This window comes from Panulirus ornatus, chromosome 57 (genome assembly GCF_036320965.1).
Source record: "Panulirus ornatus isolate Po-2019 chromosome 57, ASM3632096v1, whole genome shotgun sequence".
NCBI classification, from domain to species: domain Eukaryota; kingdom Metazoa; phylum Arthropoda; class Malacostraca; order Decapoda; family Palinuridae; genus Panulirus; species Panulirus ornatus.
Window position 1 is genome coordinate 21,631,039 of NC_092280.1, and position 21,065 is coordinate 21,652,103.

Consider the following 21,065-nt stretch of genomic DNA (forward strand, 5'->3'; position numbering starts at 1 on the left):
TTTTGGAACATTAGGTGGGAGTATTAGGTAGAAGTGATATTTTGGAACATTAGGTGGGAGTATTAGGTAGAAGTGATATTTTGGAACATTAGGTGGGAGTATTAGGTAGAAGTGATATTTTGGAACATTAGGTGGGAGTATTAGGTAGAAGTGATATTTTGGAACATTAGGTGGGAGTATTAGGTAGAAGTGATATTTTGGAACATTAGGTGGGAGTATTAGGTAGAAGTGATATTTTGGAACATTAGGTGGGAGTATTAGGTAGAAGTGATATTTTGGAACATTAGGTGGGAGTATTAGGTAGAAGTGATATTTTGGAACATTAGGTGGGAGTATTAGGTAGAAGTGATATTTTGGAACATTAGGTGGGAGTATTAGGTAGAAGTGATATTTTGGAACATTAGGTGGGAGTATTAGGTAGAAGTGATATTTTGGAACATTAGGTGGGAGTATTAGGTAGAAGTGATATTTTGGAACATTAGGTGGGAGTATTAGGTAGAAGTGATATTTTGGAACATTAGGTGGGAGTATTAGGTAGAAGTGATATTTTGGAACATTAGGTGGGAGTATTAGGTAGAAGTGATATTTTGGAACATTAGGTGGGAGTATTAGGTAGAAGTGATATTTTGGAACATTAGGTGGGAGTATTAGGTAGAAGTGATATTTTGGAACATTAGGTGGGAGTATTAGGTAGAAGTGATATTTTGGAACATTAGGTGGGAGTATTAGGTAGAAGTGATATTTTGGAACATTAGGTGGGAGTATTAGGTAGAAGTGATATTTTGGAACATTAGGTGGGAGTATTAGGTAGAAGTGATATTTTGGAACATTAGGTGGGAGTATTAGGTAGAAGTGATATTTTGGAACATTAGGTGGGAGTATTAGGTAGAAGTGATATTTTGGAACATTAGGTGGGAGTATTAGGTAGAAGTGATATTTTGGAACATTAGGTGGGAGTATTAGGTAGAAGTGATATTTTGGAACATTAGGTGGGAGTATTAGGTAGAAGTGATATTTTGGAACATTAGGTGGGAGTATTAGGTAGAAGTGATATTTTGGAACATTAGGTGGGAGTATTAGGTAGAAGTGATATTTTGGAACATTAGGTGGGAGTATTAGGTAGAAGTGATATTTTGGAACATTAGGTGGGAGTATTAGGTAGAAGTGATATTTTGGAACATTAGGTGGGAGTATTAGGTAGAAGTGATATTTTGGAACATTAGGTGGGAGTATTAGGTAGAAGTGATATTTTGGAACATTAGGTGGGAGTATTAGGTAGAAGTGATATTTTGGAACATTAGGTGGGAGTATTAGGTAGAAGTGATATTTTGGAACATTAGGTGGGAGTATTAGGTAGAAGTGATATTTTGGAACATTAGGTGGGAGTATTAGGTAGAAGTGATATTTTGGAACATTAGGTGGGAGTATTAGGTAGAAGTGATATTTTGGAACATTAGGTGGGAGTATTAGGTAGAAGTGATATTTTGGAACATTAGGTGGGAGTATTAGGTAGAAGTGATATTTTGGAACATTAGGTGGGAGTATTAGGTAGAAGTGATATTTTGGAACATTAGGTGGGAGTATTAGGTAGAAGTGATATTTTGGAACATTAGGTGGGAGTATTAGGTAGAAGTGATATTTTGGAACATTAGGTGGGAGTATTAGGTAGAAGTGATATTTTGGAACATTAGGTGGGAGTATTAGGTAGAAGTGATATTTTGGAACATTAGGTGGGAGTATTAGGTAGAAGTGATATTTTGGAACATTAGGTGGGAGTATTAGGTAGAAGTGATATTTTGGAACATTAGGTGGGAGTATTAGGTAGAAGTGATATTTTGGAACATTAGGTGGGAGTATTAGGTAGAAGTGATATTTTGGAACATTAGGTGGGAGTATTAGGTAGAAGTGATATTTTGGAACATTAGGTGGGAGTATTAGGTAGAAGTGATATTTTGGAACATTAGGTGGGAGTATTAGGTAGAAGTGATATTTTGGAACATTAGGTGGGAGTATTAGGTAGAAGTGATATTTTGGAACATTAGGTGGGAGTATTAGGTAGAAGTGATATTTTGGAACATTAGGTGGGAGTATTAGGTAGAAGTGATATTTTGGAACATTAGGTGGGAGTATTAGGTAGAAGTGATATTTTGGAACATTAGGTGGGAGTATTAGGTAGAAGTGATATTTTGGAACATTAGGTGGGAGTATTAGGTAGAAGTGATATTTTGGAACATTAGGTGGGAGTATTAGGTAGAAGTGATATTTTGGAACATTAGGTGGGAGTATTAGGTAGAAGTGATATTTTGGAACATTAGGTGGGAGTATTAGGTAGAAGTGATATTTTGGAACATTAGGTGGGAGTATTAGGTAGAAGTGATATTTTGGAACATTAGGTGGGAGTATTAGGTAGAAGTGATATTTTGGAACATTAGGTGGGAGTATTAGGTAGAAGTGATATTTTGGAACATTAGGTGGGAGTATTAGGTAGAAGTGATATTTTGGAACATTAGGTGGGAGTATTAGGTAGAAGTGATATTTTGGAACATTAGGTGGGAGTATTAGGTAGAAGTGATATTTTGGAACATTAGGTGGGAGTATTAGGTAGAAGTGATATTTTGGAACATTAGGTGGGAGTATTAGGTAGAAGTGATATTTTGGAACATTAGGTGGGAGTATTAGGTAGAAGTGATATTTTGGAACATTAGGTGGGAGTATTAGGTAGAAGTGATATTTTGGAACATTAGGTGGGAGTATTAGGTAGAAGTGATATTTTGGAACATTAGGTGGGAGTATTAGGTAGAAGTGATATTTTGGAACATTAGGTGGGAGTATTAGGTAGAAGTGATATTTTGGAACATTAGGTGGGAGTATTAGGTAGAAGTGATATTTTGGAACATTAGGTGGGAGTATTAGGTAGAAGTGATATTTTGGAACATTAGGTGGGAGTATTAGGTAGAAGTGATATTTTGGAACATTAGGTGGGAGTATTAGGTAGAAGTGATATTTTGGAACATTAGGTGGGAGTATTAGGTAGAAGTGATATTTTGGAACATTAGGTGGGAGTATTAGGTAGAAGTGATATTTTGGAACATTAGGTGGGAGTATTAGGTAGAAGTGATATTTTGGAACATTAGGTGGGAGTATTAGGTAGAAGTGATATTTTGGAACATTAGGTGGGAGTATTAGGTAGAAGTGATATTTTGGAACATTAGGTGGGAGTATTAGGTAGAAGTGATATTTTGGAACATTAGGTGGGAGTATTAGGTAGAAGTGATATTTTGGAACATTAGGTGGGAGTATTAGGTAGAAGTGATATTTTGGAACATTAGGTGGGAGTATTAGGTAGAAGTGATATTTTGGAACATTAGGTGGGAGTATTAGGTAGAAGTGATATTTTGGAACATTAGGTGGGAGTATTAGGTAGAAGTGATATTTTGGAACATTAGGTGGGAGTATTAGGTAGAAGTGATATTTTGGAACATTAGGTGGGAGTATTAGGTAGAAGTGATATTTTGGAACATTAGGTGGGAGTATTAGGTAGAAGTGATATTTTGGAACATTAGGTGGGAGTATTAGGTAGAAGTGATATTTTGGAACATTAGGTGGGAGTATTAGGTAGAAGTGATATTTTGGAACATTAGGTGGGAGTATTAGGTAGAAGTGATATTTTGGAACATTAGGTGGGAGTATTAGGTAGAAGTGATATTTTGGAACATTAGGTGGGAGTATTAGGTAGAAGTGATATTTGTCACACTCCACATCATCCAAGTATAAGGTCAAAGGGCATTACTAACAAATATCACTCCAACTTCCTCATTTTCTATTCTAAGGGTACATTGGGTCTCACTTCTCCACTAACTCTGCTTTAGATAACTCAAAAGTTTCTTCAACCTGTAATCCTACTCTTACAATCCTGTGCCCCTTACCATAATCTCATTTTGAATTGTCTGAATGATACTCACTCTGCATCTTCTGTCAACACAGCTTTCTCAATAAAGTCAAGACTTTTACAGGATATCTGTGGGGTAGACAAAATCTGGTTAAATGTAATGCTTTCAAGACCCAGTTTCTGTCCATCTCTTTACTGAAATGCCCCACAACTTTACTTTTCCCTTTTAAAGTTGTGGTGATTCCACTTCATTACTCTTTAAACATACCTGATATTACTGTAACATCCACTCTGTCATGGAAACTCCACATTACAGAAACAGGTGAGTCTCCCTTTTAAGAAACTTGAGTCCTGTTTAAATGTCAAAATTTCTGTTCTAAATAGTTGCTCCGTTTATATCAGGGATTGATCCATCCTTGTATGGAGTACACCTTTCACTTTGGGATGGCTTTAGCTTTTTATTCTTACTTTACAGAGTTGAGTCAATAGTGGTTAGATTTTTTAACTCTCCCTGGCTAACTCCAAAACTTGACCTGCATACCCTGTCACAATGCTGGTTCACTTTATCTCTTTGGGTATTGCTTTGGTTTTTTGCTCCTAAAAGCTGGCTGCTTGTGTGACCCCACCACTAGCTAGACCTCACATTATTAGGCAAGCTGCTACGTCACATGATTACTGTGTGGCCATTGGCAACTCGAGGGTAGGCCACACTGATAATTTTTCATTCCCTACACTTTGAGGCTGTGTAACTCTATCCTCTCATGTGTCTCCCAATAACTACACAGTTTTAGCTTGATTTTTTTTTTTTTTTAACACTAGCCAAGTCAGCTCAGAATATGAAGTGGATGAATGCCAGATAGCACCAGACACTTGTCAGGTAAGCTTTTGCATTTGTGTGTTCCTATTTTAAGTAAGAAAAAGAGGACATTCATGTTGCTCAAAGTTCATATTACTCAATCATTCATGAACTGATGATATTTTTCATTAATATATTGTAATTTATTGCTAATATATTTTATCTTTACTGATATATATTTTCAGCAATGAGTTAGATACACTTTGCATATGCAAATAATTGTACTGACCTGTTTAACAACAATGTGATGATTTCCCATTGCATATGCTTATAATTACACAGATTACAGTTAAACTTCTAGTAATTTGTTCAATAAGTTAGACACCAAGCTTCTAAATGGAGAAAATGAACTTTTAATTTCCTTGTCAGATCATTAAGAAATCATTAAGAACAGGTCTTATGTTACACACTACCCTCCCCACTTCTTAAATCATTGCCTACTAAATGCAGTGTTATAAGAAGAAATGGGAGTACTTTCCTGCCCGTTTACTTACATGACATAGTTCCTCATTTATTTCGGTATGCTCCAGTAATCATTTGATCACTTGTGCAGTACGCACTTAAGTATGGATACTTACCATGGCCACCCCTTGAGGGAGTTACAGAAGGGAACAGGCATCAGAGATAGGTAGATAGCAATATGCATACATAATGCAGGAGGCATATGCAGTTCACTAACACCTGTAGTTTTACAATTTATCCCTTTATCCAAATTTCTCAATATCATATGCATGTCTAATTGTTGGAATAACTGAAAAAATTGAAAAAGCCATTGGCTTCACAGGTTTCCACAGTGGACATATAGCACTGATTCCTAATGAGGTATCAAAACTAAAAATAAACTAGGAACATCATCTTTAATGAAAAACTCGCTTCCAGTGTAATGAAGCATGTATGGTGAGGTGCTTCCTCCTCAACCTTGGCATCTTATTTATTTTTAACTAACCCAGGAGGTCGTGATCGATAGGTAGCCACCGATCATGGAGGTTATATTACCAGGACTACCCACCTGGTATGGGAGGATCAGTGACAGCTGCTTAGAAAGTCGGCACTTCAGTGGTTGTCAAGTGCTCTTCGTAAACCCAGGTAGCTGTCTTTTCTTTCTGCCTCAGCCACATTTTGACCATTGTTTGGTCCACAAACATAACCTCTCCTTGTCGCACATAACTTTGACAAACAACTCATTCTCCATAACTAGATTTTTCTACGGTGAGTGCTGTGCAATAGTCCTGCCTTTTGGCAAAATCATAGTAGTAAAAAGTAACATTAGACAGGAGGAATAGATAAGAAGTAGTGGTTGAATAAGAACATTAGGTAGTAATAGTTTGTTGGATCATGAGGTAGACACATTGGGCAATAGTAGTTGGTGGGAAGATTAGAAAGGAACCTCTGACATTGACGCTAAAGTTGCCCCCTGTCAGTGGCCTGCTAAGGGTGAAGCACTAGAGGATAAGAAATGGCGCTGGAGTTCTGCAGTTATAGACTTTTTCAATGGCCATCCCCTCAAGGAAATTTCGAAAGGGGAGAGCCGTCAGTCATATACACGGACTCCAGATCCGATTTCTATGAAAAATTCATGATGTTACCCATAATTCAAAAGGGTCCGGTAGCCCAAGGCCGCACTACTACCAGTAACAGACAAATGTAGACTCCTTTGGAGTGAAAAGTTCTTAAGTGACAATGTACTACCAGCCTTGCTGAAGACATTTTCCTCGCGTTGTAGCCTCGAACTGGAGTATATTAACACCTCTATTGTCATTATTCTCACTTGTTTCCTCGGATTCAGAGCCTTCTTATTTCCATTTGATATGTAATTTGGCTCCGCCTGCTCTCGGTTACACCGCAAGTGAAAAGTCACTCTGGCGGGGCTTTACTGTAAAATCCGGTCAAAGAAGAATGTTATGGCCATGTCGATATCTATCGTATATACCTTGTACTTGGAATACATCAAAATGTGATACCTATGTGGATTATGTGTATATTCCCACCGTAACCCATTGTTTTCACTTATAAATATATATGTACAAAACACAGCACACACACACACAAACACACACACACACATATATATATATATATATATATATATATATATATATATATATATATATGGTGGGAAGGGACTGTACACCACTTCCTTTTTGCCCTACCGGGTCCCAAAAATGCCTTACGAGCAAGAGCACGAGATCTTCATGTCTTGAAAACGTTATCAAGTATATCCTGGTTTGAATGTTGATATGGATCAAGACGATATTCAGCAGATAATACTCTTGATGGTTTCTCTGTTCTGTCTAACCTTTTAAAGAAAAATGTTTCAAATTGGAGGAAAGTTAAGGCTTTATTAAGCATGTATGTGAGTAAATCATGGTTCGTATTAGGTACAGAATTACCTATGTGGTTATGTGTTAGAATAGTACGTCAGTCCACAGGACTAGATTTTCTTTGTTCATTTAAAACCATGGTGACCACTTTCTAAAACTGCTGGGTAAAACAGAATATTTATACATCAAATAGTCCTTAATGGAGGCTTGATATGATTAACTGATTTGAATATAAAACCAGATCTTTAATAGCTCGAAGACTTGATTTCTTTAAGTCAGCAGAGAATAATATTCCTTCAAGCAAAAAGAACAACAAAAAACAACCAGTCTCTTAATACACCTTGAAAGATTGTCAAAACTGCTTAAAGAAGTTTAAGGATAAAGTTTTTATAATGGAAGAGAATAATGAAGATTACATGGTATTCTCCCATTCCATTGCCTTGTTATAATAATCGAGGCTAATATTCATCCTGCGAAAGTTTCTCGTTAAAGCTCAATGCCAGCTGGATCACTAGGCAGGAAAAGACCCTTCCTGGTAAATGGGTAGTCACTAGCCGAGTGTCCCATGGTCTGATCTGACACCACTAATCTTCTTGATCTGTATAAATGATATGCCTGGAGGTTTGGACTCCGACCTGAATACATTTGCACATTATGCAAAGGTCATAAGGAGAGTGCCACTTTGCAAGATCATGAGAAAAGAGAGGTATATGGACGGTACTGACAAGGAATACAAATGTATGGGAAAGGTGGCAGGAGGTCAAGAGGAAGATGCAGGGGTTGAAAAAGAGGGCAAATGAGAGTTGCGGTGAGCGACTGTCAGCAAACTTCAAGGAGAATATGATGTTTTGTAATAACAAATGGAAACATCGTTGAAGGGGGAAAATGGTGAAGTGGTAATAGGCAGTGATGAGTTGAAGAGTAGATACAGTGAGTGCTTTGAAAGACTGATGAATCTGTGATGATAGAGTGGCACATGTAGTGTTTGGGTCAGGGAGGTATACGAAATGTGAGAGAAATGGAAAGGGATTCGTTGAAAAGAAAAAAAAAAGTGGTGAAACCTGTCGTAAGAAGAAATGTGGCAAGGCGGCTGAAGTGGATTGTTTTGCTCTTGAATCTCTTAAGAAAGGGGATGACTGTGTTGTTGATTAGTTAGGGTTTTTAACGTATCTTTGGATCATGATGAAGTGCCTCATGATTGGTAGGATGCATGTATAGTGCCATTGTATAATGGTAAGTGGAACAAAGGTGAGTGCTCGAATTAAAGAAGTATTAGTTAGATGAGTGAGTGTACCTCGTAAGTTGTAAGGGAGAATAGTGTTTGACAGGATGAAGGCGTGTACATAGCATCAGACTCGGAGGGAACAATGTAGTTTCAGAAGCGATAGAGGTTTTGCAGATCAGGTGTTTGCTTTTAAGAATGTGTGAGAAATAATGAGAAAAATAGAAGGGATTTTTATGTGACCGTTATGCATCTGGAGAAAGCATGTGATAAGGTTGATAGGGATGCTTATTTTTCCTTCTTTTTTTAAGTGTTACGAATATTGAGGAATGTTTGGAAAGAGAGGTCGCGGTTGAGATGACAAAAATGGGTGTGTTATGGCGTAACAGCAGTCGTAATGTTGTTGTATGGATGCGCCAGTCATGAGGATATGCGTACGCACGGAGGAGGTTGCATGTGTTGGAAATGGAATGTGTGAGGACAATGTGTGATGTGAGGAGTTTTGATCGAGGAAGTAATGACAGGGTAAGAGGGAGGTGTTGTTATGAGAAGAGTACGGATGAAAGAGCTGAAATTTGTGGGGACATGGAAAGAATGAGTGTGGAGGCGTTGACAGAGAGATTATGTATGTCAAAAGAGGAAGGCACAAAGAAAAGAGGCAAGTCAAATTAGAGATGAAAGGATGGAGTGAAGAAGATTTCAAGCGGTCGGGGCCGAACAAGTTGGAGGGTGAAAGGCGTGCGCAGGAAAGAGTGAATTGAGCGATGTGGTGTACATTGGGAGGCCTTCCATCATTGGAGTGAATCATGGTATATGAAGCAGCAGAGGTAAACCTTGGAAAGGTCTGTGGTTTCGGTGCATTGCACATTGCAGTAAGAGAATATATATATATATATATATATATATATATATATATATATATATATATATATATATATATATATATCCAGCGGGGCGCTGGAAATCCTCCCCTCTCGTTTTTAATTTTCCAAAAGAAGGAACAGAGAAGAGGGCCAAGTGAGGATATTCCCTCTAAGGCTCAGTCCTCTTTTATTAACGCTACCTCGCCAACGCGGGAAATGGCGAATAGTATGAACAAAAAAAATATATATATTCCCCGGGGATGGGGGAGAAAGAATACTTCCCTCGTATTCCCTGCGTGTCGTAGAAGGCGACTAAAAGGGGAGGGAGTGGGGGGCTGGAAATCCTCCCCTCTCGTTTTTTTTTTTTTTTAATTTTCCAAAAGAAGGAACAGAGGGGGCCAGGTGAGGATATTCCAAAAAAGGCCCAGTCCTCTGTTCTTAACGCTACCTCGCTAATGCGGGAAATGGCGAATAGTATAAAGGAAAGAATATATATATATATATATATATATATATATATATATATATATATATATATATATATATATATATATACACCGTAATGAGATATAAAAACTTACAATTGGCGTTTTTTTTTTTAGCCGTCTATATATCTCAAAATTGCAAAATCCCATAACATAATTTACAACGTAACTAGCTTACTACTTAGTATAATGACAGATGTCAAGGTAGATACTGGCATAAGTAAAATATTGTATTACACAGCCTGCAAAAGTGATTTTTAAAGCTCCTCTGTGATTTTTTTCTTGTTTAACGTCCCGTTGTTTTACAGACCAACCTTGTTAGAGATATATGGTTTACAGTTCTACACTTGTCAGATATTGGCTTGTAATTCTACCCCTTTCAGAGATTGGTTCATAGATGTTTGCAATTTCTCGAGTTCCTCTCTTAAAGATAGGCATAACAATTGCTCTCTTCTACCTTCTTGGTAGAGCACTCTCTTCCGGGAACTTAGAAAGAAACATTTCAAGCATATAGATGTGAGGCTCATAATAAAGTATATTGATGATAGAGATATGGGACAACATTCAGAAACCCGCAATACATGGAACGTGTCCTGCTGAAAAGGCGGAAAACCATTATACAACCACCTCTTGGGCTCATGAGCAACGGTAGCCTCATGGCAAGAACTTACCTCAAGACTACACCGGCGGCAAGCAGTCTATTGAATTTATTTAATAAGTCAAGTGTTTTCACTTTTCATAAAGTTTCTAAAATTTACAAATGTATTATCGTATGCACAACGAAAAGTATTATATTTTTGGGGTTGATCATTTTCATGTTTGATGAAGCCAGCTCTGAGCAAAGATGTTTAAAGTAGATTCCGTCCTAAACTATTCATAAATGTAGTGAGAGGAGGAATCTGAGGTGAACAGGGACATGAAGCTGTCTGGACATGACTGCCATCACTTGGCGCCAGATTCAACTGGTGTGTGCCACATCTCGCCTTGGCTGAAAAGAAAGCTTCAAGTATTCCCTCTGGCCTTTTCAATATCGATTCATTGACCTGTGACTTACAGATGTTCATCTTCTGTTGTATCTGAGGTGCCTGACACCATGCACGGTCTCGCCTGAATGGTATTCCCGTCTGGAGAACAGAGGTTTCTCATGCTTGAGGCAAGTAGGAGCCGTGTGTGTGGTGTTGGTGGTGGTGGTAGTGTTTGGTTAACCAGTAGGCTGGCTAGACTCATGTGGCAGCCCATTCCCAAGCAGATAGCTTGAATGCTCAACATATATATGTGGTGAGTTTAGCCTGTGTAAGTCATACTTGACACATACATATGTAAGCCGTTCAATATGTAGTATTAACCACAGGGCCGGTGTGAGGGAGACGAGACGTCTGAGCCATGGAGGACTACTCCCAGCCCTCCTTGTCAAACAACAACGTGTCCCAGTAAATAGTTCCAATATATTCTGACCTGACCACCATGGCTATACCTTGTTATGTTCTTGTGACTCACTAGTGCTGTATGTTACTCATTATTAGCCCAGGTTGCCATATGATATCCATATAATCCCCCATTACCATATTTTATTCACTTAGTCAAAGGAATGTGTGGGGCTCCAGGATTAATACATCACCATTAGTCTCGGCAAGGTTGGGTTTATATTATTTATAGCCTAAATCATGTGATTAACATATCTAAAATTGGCAGGCCTCTCCTTACTGACATACTGGTTAAAATGATAAGAAATTGTTCGTGTGGCCGATTGAAAAGTTAGATATCATACCACTTTAGGGGCACATGGAATTTGACTCTGGAATATCATTAAGCTTTTTGCTATGATGGTTTGGTTAGTGAAGATTATAGTATGACTGGTGGAGCATGAGTTAGGTCATCTTTTGTCGCACAATAAATTGATAGTGGGGAGGGCTATCAAAATCAGGGGAAATGATGCAAGTGTTATGTCCAGAAATTAATAAGACTGTGAAAAACCTCACTGCAGTTCCTCAGCCAGTCAAAAGTTACCTCATTTTCAAAGTTATTTAAAAAAAAAAGTGATTATCAGCTGTATATGTATAGATGAGAGGTATGTGCACTGTTTACATGCCCTTAAGTTGCAGTACACATACATTTTCAGGGCACATAATTCACGATATAGTGTAATACAGCAGTTGATGGTTAGGATTTTACTATAACATTGAAATTTAAGGCAAATCTCACCCATACATGAAGGTAAGTTAGGTTATGGTAATTACATTTTTCTTATTGTTTCACCTATTTCGAGTTATTTGGCAGTGGTAGGTGAGTGGCATTACTCAGTTCCGTTAATATCATTGATACTTTTTGTAGTGATAGTTTCGTCTTTATAGAGTAGAATGAGTGGCATAGCATGGTTATGTTCATATTTATGATGTGATTAAGAAAGCAGTATGGTTAAAGTTTAGTTAAGTGATGTATCTTCATTAGCTTTTGATATAGTGTGATTTTGTATTGCAGTGTTTGTGTAGTGTCCAGACAATATAGTAACAGTTGTATAGTTTGAATTTAAGCACTATATTCTATTGGCATAGCATGATTACGTTCATATTTGTTATGTGATTAAGAAAGCAGTACGGTTAAAGTTTAGTTAAGCAGTGCATCATTATTAGCTTTTGATAGTGTGATTTTGCATTGCAGTGTTTGTGTAGTGTCCAGACAATACAGTGACAGTTGTATAGTTCAAATTTAAGCATTATATTTTATTGAACATTAGCAAATAAGGTGATAGTAGCGAGGGTCACATATTTCACAAAAAAAAATTGGGATTGAGTATAGTAATGAAGTTAATAAAACACTTGTATCAACAACAGCTTTAGAAACCACATGTAGTAGCTGAAACAGTAGTAGAAATATACTAACATTAAATTTGTATGCAGCTGGGGATCATGTTTGCTAAATGTGTTGCATTTGTGTTGAAATCTGGGACCATTTGTAAAATACTCTAAGAAGTGGGTTACACTCACATATTGTGATTGAAGTATCAAGAATTATGTTAGATCTGGACTGCTAGGTAGGTTAGATGAGGTTTTCATGAGTTCTGATGATTTCTTTATTCGTTACCCACTTTAACAATAAGTAACGTACATAATTCCTGATAGAGTACTATTCCCCCTTTGATAATGCTTGTTGTGAAAAATGAGGTTAGATTGGTTGCAGGTATTTTTGTGTAATCACTGCATCTAAAACCATGCTGTGTTATTACTGATAGGCTGAGATTTTGTCTTAGATAATCAACTCCAGAAATTTGCATATAATTGATGTGATAGGATGGTAATTACCAAGCAATTTGTGGCTTCCCTTTTTGTATATAGGAATAACATCTGCCTGTCTCCACTCCTGTGGCATTACTCCATCCTGGAGCTATTTATTGGAAATACGAATTACCAGTCCAGCAATTTTGTGTAGACGTTTTTAATCTCTCATGGATAGGAATGATTAGGGCCTGGGATTTTATCAGTCTTTAACTCATCTATTCGTGTTAGTACTTCTCTAACTGTGACGGTAAATTCTTGTATCGTGTGAGTGCTGTTTATCACTGTTAAAATTCATGCTGTTAATTTTTAGCTTAAAAACAGAACTGAAAAACTTTTCCGGCTTGTTATGCTTTTATCATCCACAGTGGGTTCCCCATCCTCATTTACTAAAGGTCAATTTCCACTCTCTAATCTGTTTCTTATTTTCTTATTTATTATACTTAGTCGCTGTCTCCTGCGTTAGCGAGGTAGCGCAAGGAAACAGACAAAAGAAATGGCCCAGCCCACCCACATACACATGTATATACATAAACGCCCACAGACGCACATATATCTATAAAATCTTTTAGGATCTTTATTACCATCTCTTGCAGTACTCACTTTATATTCTTTCTTGGCATTTTTAATAAGGACTTTCACTTGTCTTCTGATTGTTATATTGCATTGCAGTATTTGGATCATTGTCGAATTTCTTTAGCTTATAGAGTTTATTTGTGCCCTGTATAGCTTTTGGAATATTTGGGAGTACTATTCAGGTTTGCTTTTAATTTTATTGTTTCTGTCATGCATGGGAATGATTGTGACTTGATGGTGCATAAATTGATGCTTAAAAGTGGCCCATAATTCCTCTGGGTGTGAACCAACAAGGGAAAGAAGAAATTGTTCTAAATTGTGTTATAGATATGGAGGGAGATAAATTGGTAGAGGTGACAGGATTTAAGTATTTGGGAACCATCTTAGATAAGTTAGTTGATATGGAAGGAGAGATATGAGAGAGAGAGCAATGCAGGGTAGAAGAGTCATTGGGTCCTGTAATAGAATAATGAGTAGAGAAATAAGGATGAAAGTGAAGAAAGAAAATTGTAAGGGTCAACATAGTCCCGACCCTGACCCATATGACCAAAATATGGACATGAAATGAGTCACTGAGTTTAAGAATCCAGGCAGTGGAAAGGAGTAGTTTGAGAGGAGCATGTGGTATGATTGGATGGAGTGAAGAGAGATGTGGTATGACTGCTAATGCAAAGGAAATGAATTGTGGAGTGGTAGAGTGGGTGAAATGTAAAAGTTTGAGGTGTTTTGGGCTTGTGAAAAGAATGCAAGTCTGGGAGTTTACAATGAGATTGTTTGACTATGATTAAAGGGGTTGATGTGAGAGGAAGACCTCCTGTGACATGGAAATAGTATGGAAGAGTAGTGGAGGGAAAAAAAATGGTGGAAGAATGTGTGGAATGATGAATGCAATGGAGAAACAAAAGAACAGTGATGAGTAGAGATACTTTTGCTGTGGCTACCCCCGTGATGGGAGTTCCTAGAGGGAATGGGCATCTTAGATTCAAACAGATCGATAGTCCAAATCTAGTGCCAGGTAGTTGTCAGTTTTTGAAGGCATTTAGTTTGTGTGTTGCTTTTATGTTGATGTTATTGGTTGGGATTGAACATTGTGTATTATAGAGCAATAATTTATGAACAAATGAAGGTAAAGATACAAAAGCAGTGTTAATGATTGATGAATACATTATTGCAAAAATTTTCATTCTGACAGTTGTTCTTACCTCAGCTTAATTGGTTTGTAAGATTGAAGTTTTTATATTTACTTTTTTGGTGTATGCAGTATTATAGAGCAGTCATGAACAAGTGCATGTAAAAAAAAGAAAAATGTTAGGTGAAAAACATCACAATTTCATAAATATGGAAACATTCATGCTATAGTGAAAGCTGTTCCCTCACCATATTTCTTGGTAATAGTGAAGTTGTTGAATTTTACAATTTGGTTTAGCTATATGATAGATCAATCATTTATGAACAGTATGTGTAAATTAACAGCTTCAGATCAAAAACGTGTCACTAATTGATTATTATTGTAAACATTTACACCCTAGCGGTGTGTAGGTGTTGATGGATGATGTGTAGTATAATTAGTCTCATGGCTCATGCATGATACTCACCTTTGACTCTTTTTATTTCATTCTATCTCATTTATCATACATTACATATTTTTTCAATTATTCTTTTCCTACTTCATGCATTTGCAGTATACTGTAATTGTATTTTTTTAATAAAAACCTTTCTCAACAACAGAAAAAAATCCAGCAGCCATGGCAACATTGAATGTACTAGAGATATGTATGAATGATTAAAGTTTGTGTGCTTGATCCTCTCTATGGAGATGGGAACAGTTGATGATGGTAGATAGACAGACCTGCAGCATTAAAGAGCCTAAAAGACCAGGCCCTTTAGAAGGAAACTTAGAGACAGACTACACTGTAAAGCTAGAAGACTGAAAAAGGCAGTGGAGAAATACGGGTTATCTGTGTTTCCTCGTTTGGGCATCTTTTGTTTTTCATCTTGTAAAGTTAGATTTTTTATTGAAATGAGAAGGTTCATTCAGAAATTACATGGACATTCATATTATAAATGTGAATTATTACAAGTGTTTGTGAATTACAGGTTTATTTGTAAATGGCAGAAAGATGAGTGAAGAATTTGTTCAACTAAGGTGGAATACCCACCAGTCTACTTTTGTGGAGAATCTTAGCAGTTTGAGAGATAAGGTAAGGATTGCTTATGATTTGCTTGTTTGATTGTGTACTCATACCCATACTCCATCTTTTAATGATTATTTTTTTCCAGCTTACCTTTGGATTTTCCTTTCACGTATCCTCTTTACATCATTTTGAAGTACAGCACTATAGCCAGCCTGCCACTTTCAATTATTTACATCTGCACATCACCTTAGCACTATCATTTCCATGTAACTCAAGGGTAAAGGGGAAGAGTGGTTTGGGAATGTCTTGGGAGTAAAGTCAGGGGTTAGTGAAAGGACAAGAGCAAGGGAAGGAGTTGCACTACTCCTGAAACAGGAGTTGTAGGAGTATGTGATAGAGTGTAAGAAAGTAATTTCTTGACTGATACTGGTAAAACTGAAAGTGGATGGAGAGAGATGGGTGATTATTGGTGCATATGCACCTGGGCATGAGAAGAAAGATCATGAGAGGCAAGTGTTTTGGGATCAGCTGAGTGAGTGTGTTAGTAGTTTTGATGCATGAGACCGGGTTATAGTGAAGGGTGATTTGAATGCAAAGGTGAGCAATGTGGCAGTTGAGGGAATAATTGGTGTACATGGGGCGTTTAGTGTTGTATATGGAAATGGTGAAGAACTTGTAGATTTATGTGCTGAAAAAGGACTGGTGATTGGGAATACCTGGTTTAAAAAGAGAGATATACATAAGTATACGTATGTAAGTAGGAGAGATGGCCAGAGAGCGTTATTGGATTACATGTTAATTGACAGGCACATGAAAGAGAAACTTTTGGATGTTAATGTGCTGAGAGGTGCACCTGGAGTGATGTCTGATCATTATCTTGTGGAGGTGAAGGTGAAGATTTGTAGAGGTTTTCAGAAAAGAGAGAATGTTGGGGTGAAGAGAGTGGTGAGAGTAAGTGAGCTTTGGAAGAACACTTGTGTGAGGAAGTACCAGGAGAGACTGAGTACAGAATGGAAAAAGGTGAGAACAAAGGAGGTAAGGGGAGTGTGAGAGGAATTGGATGTATTTAGGGAAGCAGTGATGGCTTGCGCAAAAGATGCTTGTGATATGAGAAGCGTGGGAGGTGGGCAGATTAGAAAGGGTAGTGAGTGGTGGGATGAAGAAGTAAGATTATTGGTGAAAGAAGAGAGAGGCATTTGGACAATTTTTGCAGGGAAAAAATGCAAATGAGTGGGAGATGTATAAAAGAAAGAGGGAGGAGATCAAGAGAAAGGTGCAAGAGGTGAAAAAGAGGTCAAATGAGAGTTGGGGTGAGAGAGAATCATTAAATTTTAGGGAGAATAAAAAAATGTTTTGGAAGGAGGTAAATTAAGTGCATAACACAGGGGAACAAATGGGAACATCAGTGAAGGGGGCTAATGGGGAGGTGATAACAAGTAGTGGTGATGTGAGAAGATGGAGTGAGTATTTCGAAGGTTTGTTGAATGTGTGTGATGATAGAGTGGCAAATGTCGGGTGTTTTGGTCGAGGTGATGTGCAAAGTGAGGGTTAGGGAAAATGATTTGGTAAACAGAGAAGAGGTAGTAAAAGCTTTGCGGAAGATGAAAGCCGGCAAGGCAGCGGGTTTGGATGGTATTGCGGTGGACTTTATTAAAAAAGGGGGTGACTGTATTGTTGACTGGTTGGTAAGGTTATTTAATGTATTTAGGATGTGTGGATCAGGTGTTTGCTTTGAAGAATGTATATGAGAAATACTTAGGAAAGCAAATGGATTTGTATGTAGTGTTTATGGATCTGGAGAAGGCATATGATAGAGTTGATAGCGATGCTCTGTGGAAGGTATTACGAATATATGATGTGGGAGGCAAGTTGTTAGAAGCAGTGAAAAGTTTTTATCGAGGATGTAAGGCATGTATAAGTGTAGGAAGAGAGGAAAGTGATTGGTTCTCAGTGAATGTTGGTTTGCAGCAGGGGTGCATGATGTCTCCATGGTTGTTTGATTTGTTTATGGATGGGGATGTTCGTAAGGTGAATGCAAGAGTTTTGGAAAGAGGGGCAAGTATGCAGTCTGTTGTGGATGAGAGAGCTTGGGAAGTGAGTCAGTTGTTTGCTGATGATACATCTCTGGTGGCTGATTCGTGTGAGAAACTGCAGAAGCTGGTGACTGAGTTTGGTAATGTGTGTGAAAGAAGAAAGCTGAGAGTAAATGTGAATAAGAGCAAGGTTATTAGGTACGGTAGGGTTGAGGGACAAGTCAATTGGGAGGTAAGTTTGAATGAAGAAAAACTGGAGGAAGTGAAGTGTTTTAGATATCTGGGAATGGATTTGGCAGCGAATGGAACCATGGAAGCGGAAGTGAATCATAGGGTGGGGGAGGGGCCGAAAATCCTGGGAGCCTTGAAGAATGTGTGGAAGTTGAGAACATTATCTCGGAAAGCAAAAATGGGTATGTTTGAAGGAATAGTGGTTCCAGCAATGTTGTATGGTTGCGAGGCGTAGGCTATGGATAGAGTTGTGCGCAGGAGGGTGGATGTGCTGGAAATGAGATGTTTGAGGACAGTGTGTGGTGTGAGGTGGTTTGATCGAGTAAGTAATGTAAGGGTAAGAGAGATGTGTGGAAATAAAAAGAGCGTGGTTGAGAGAGCAGAAGAGGGTGTTTTGAAATGGTTTGGGCACATGGAGAGAATGAGTGAGGAAAGATTGACCAAGAGGATATATGTGTCGGAGGTGGAGGGAACGAGGAGAAGTGGGAGACCAAATTGGAGGTGGAAAGATGGGGTGAAAAAGATTTTGAGTGATCGGGGCCTGAACATGCAGGAGGGTGAAAGGCGGGCAAGGAATAGAGTGAATTGGATCGATGTGGTATATCGGGGTTGACGTGCTGTCAGTGGATTGAATCAGGGCATGTGAAGCGTCTGGGGTAAACCATGGAAAGTTGTGTGGGGCCTGGATGTGGAAAGGGAGCTGTGGTTTCGGGCATTATTGCATGACAGCTAGAGACTGAGTGTGAATGAATGGGGCCTTTGTTGTCTTTTCCTAGCGCTGCCTTGCACACATGAGGGGGGAGGGGGATAGTATTCCATGTGTGGCAAGGTGGCGATGGGAATGAATAAAGGTAGACAGTGTGAATTGTGTGCATGGGTATATATGTATGTGTCTGTGTGTGTATATATATGTGTACATTGAGATGCATAGGTATGTATATTTGCGTGTGTGGACGTGTATGTATATACATTGTGTATAGGGGTGGGTTGGGCCATTTCTTTCGTCTGTTTCCTTGCTCTACCTTGCAAACGCGGGAGACAGCGACAAAGCAAAATAAATAAATATATAAATAAATAAATAAATATATATATATATATTTTTTTTTTTTTTTTTTTTTCATACGATTCGCCATTTCCCGCATTTGCGAGGTAGCGCCAAGAACAGAGGACCGGGCCTCAGAGGGAAAATCCTCACCTGGCCCCCCTCTCTGTTCCTTCTTTTGGGGAAAAAAAAAAAAAAAAAAAAAAAAAACGAAAGAAATGGCCCAACCCCCCCCCCCCCCCCCCATACACATGTATATACATACGTCCACACATGCAAATGTACATACCTACACAGTTTTCCATGGTTTACCCCAGACGCTTCACATGCCCTGCTTCAATCCACTGACAGCACGTCAACCCCGGTATACCACATCGCTCCAATTCACTCTATTCCTTGCCCTCCTTTCACCCTCCTGCATGTTCAGGCCCCGATCACACAAAATCTTTTTCACTCCATCTTTCCACCTCCAATTTGGTCTCCCTCTTCTCCTTGTTCCCTCCACCTCCGACACATATATCCTCTTGGTCAATCTTTCCTCACTCATCCTCTCCATGTGCCCAAACCACTTCAAAACACCCTCTTCTGCTCTCTCAACCACGCTCTTTTTTTTTCCACACATCTCTCTTACCCTTACGTTACTCACTCGATCAAACCACCGCACACCACACATTGTCCTCAAACATCTCATTTCCAGCACATCCATCCTCCTGCGCACAACTCTATCCATAGCCCACGCCTCGCAACCATACAACATTGTTGGAACCACTATTCCTTCAAACATACCCATTTTTGCTTTCCGAGATAATGTTCTCGACTTCCACACATTCTTTAAGGCCCCCAGGATTTTGGCCCCCTCCCCCACCCTATGATCCACTTCCGCTTCCATGGTTCCATCCGCTGCCAGATCCACTCCTAGATATCTAAAACACTTCACTTCCTCCAGTTTTTCTCCATTCAAACTCACCTCCCAATTGACTTGACCCTCAACCCTACTGTACCTAATAACCTTGCTCTTATTCACATTTACTCTTAACTTTCTTCTTCCACACACTTTTCCAAACTCAGTCACCAGCTTCTGCAGTTTCTCACATGAATCAGCCACCAGCGCTGTATCATCAGCGAACAACAACTGACTCACTTCCCAAGCTCTCTCATCCCCAACAGACTTCATACTTGCCCCTCTTTCCAGGACTCTTGCATTTACCTCCCTAACAACCCCATCCATAAACAAATTAAACAACCATGGAGACATCACACACCCCTGCCGCAAACCTACATTCACTGAGAACCAATCACTTTCCTCTCTTCCTACACGTACACATGCCTTACATCCTCGATAAAAACTTTTCACTGCTTCTAACAACTTTCCTCCCACACCATATATTCTTAATACCTTCCACAGAGCATCTCTATCAACTCTGTCATATGCCTTCTCCAGATCCATAAATGCTACATACAAATCCATTTGCTTTTCTAAGTATTTCTCACATACATTCTTCAAAGCAAACACCTGATCCACACATCCTCTACCACTTCTGAAACCACACTGCTCTTCCCCAATCTGATGCTCTGTACATGCCTTCACCCTCTCAATCAATACCCTCCCATATAATTTACCAGGAATACTCAACAAACTTATACCTCTGTAATTTGAGCACTCACTCTTATCCCCTTTGCCTTTGTACAATGGCACTATGCACGCATTCCGCCAATCCTCAGGCACCTCACCATGAGTCATACATACATTAAATAACCTTACCAACCAGTCAACAATACAGTCACCCCCTTTTTTAATAAATTCCACTGCAATACCATCCAAACCTGCTGCCTTGCCGGCTTTCATCTTCCGCAAAGCTTTCACTACCTCTTCTCTGTTTACCAAATCATTTTCCCTAACCCTCTCACTTTGCACACCACCTCGACCAAAACACCCTATATCTGCCACTCTATCATCAAACACATTCAACAAACCTTCAAAATACTCACTCCATCTCCTTCTCACATCACCACTACTTGTTATCACCTCCCCACTTGCGCCCTTCACCGAAGTTCCCATTTGCTCCCTTGTCTTGCGCACTTTATTTACCTCCTTCCAGAACATCTTTTTATTCTCCCTAAAATTTAATGATACTCTCTC

At 38.7% G+C, this 21,065-nt stretch overlaps 1 protein-coding gene across 3 annotated transcripts in view; it reads left to right on the forward strand.

Annotated features, from left to right (window-relative positions):
- Positions 1–10,651: 10,651 nt before the first annotated feature.
- The window catches only part of LOC139766254 (uncharacterized), a 28,298-nt gene continuing 17,884 nt past the window's right edge, over positions 10,652–21,065 (forward strand). The window contains exons 1-2 of one of the 3 annotated variants that reach the window (XM_071694644.1): positions 10,652–10,789; positions 15,582–15,685. In XM_071694644.1, the coding sequence (XP_071550745.1) occupies positions 15,605–15,685 (81 nt within the window). In that variant the 5' untranslated portion in view covers positions 10,652–10,789; positions 15,582–15,604. Of the gene's footprint in view, positions 10,915–11,020; positions 11,067–15,581; positions 15,686–21,065 lie in introns of those variants that run through there. The other 2 variants (XM_071694643.1, XM_071694645.1) reach the window with 2 other exon arrangements.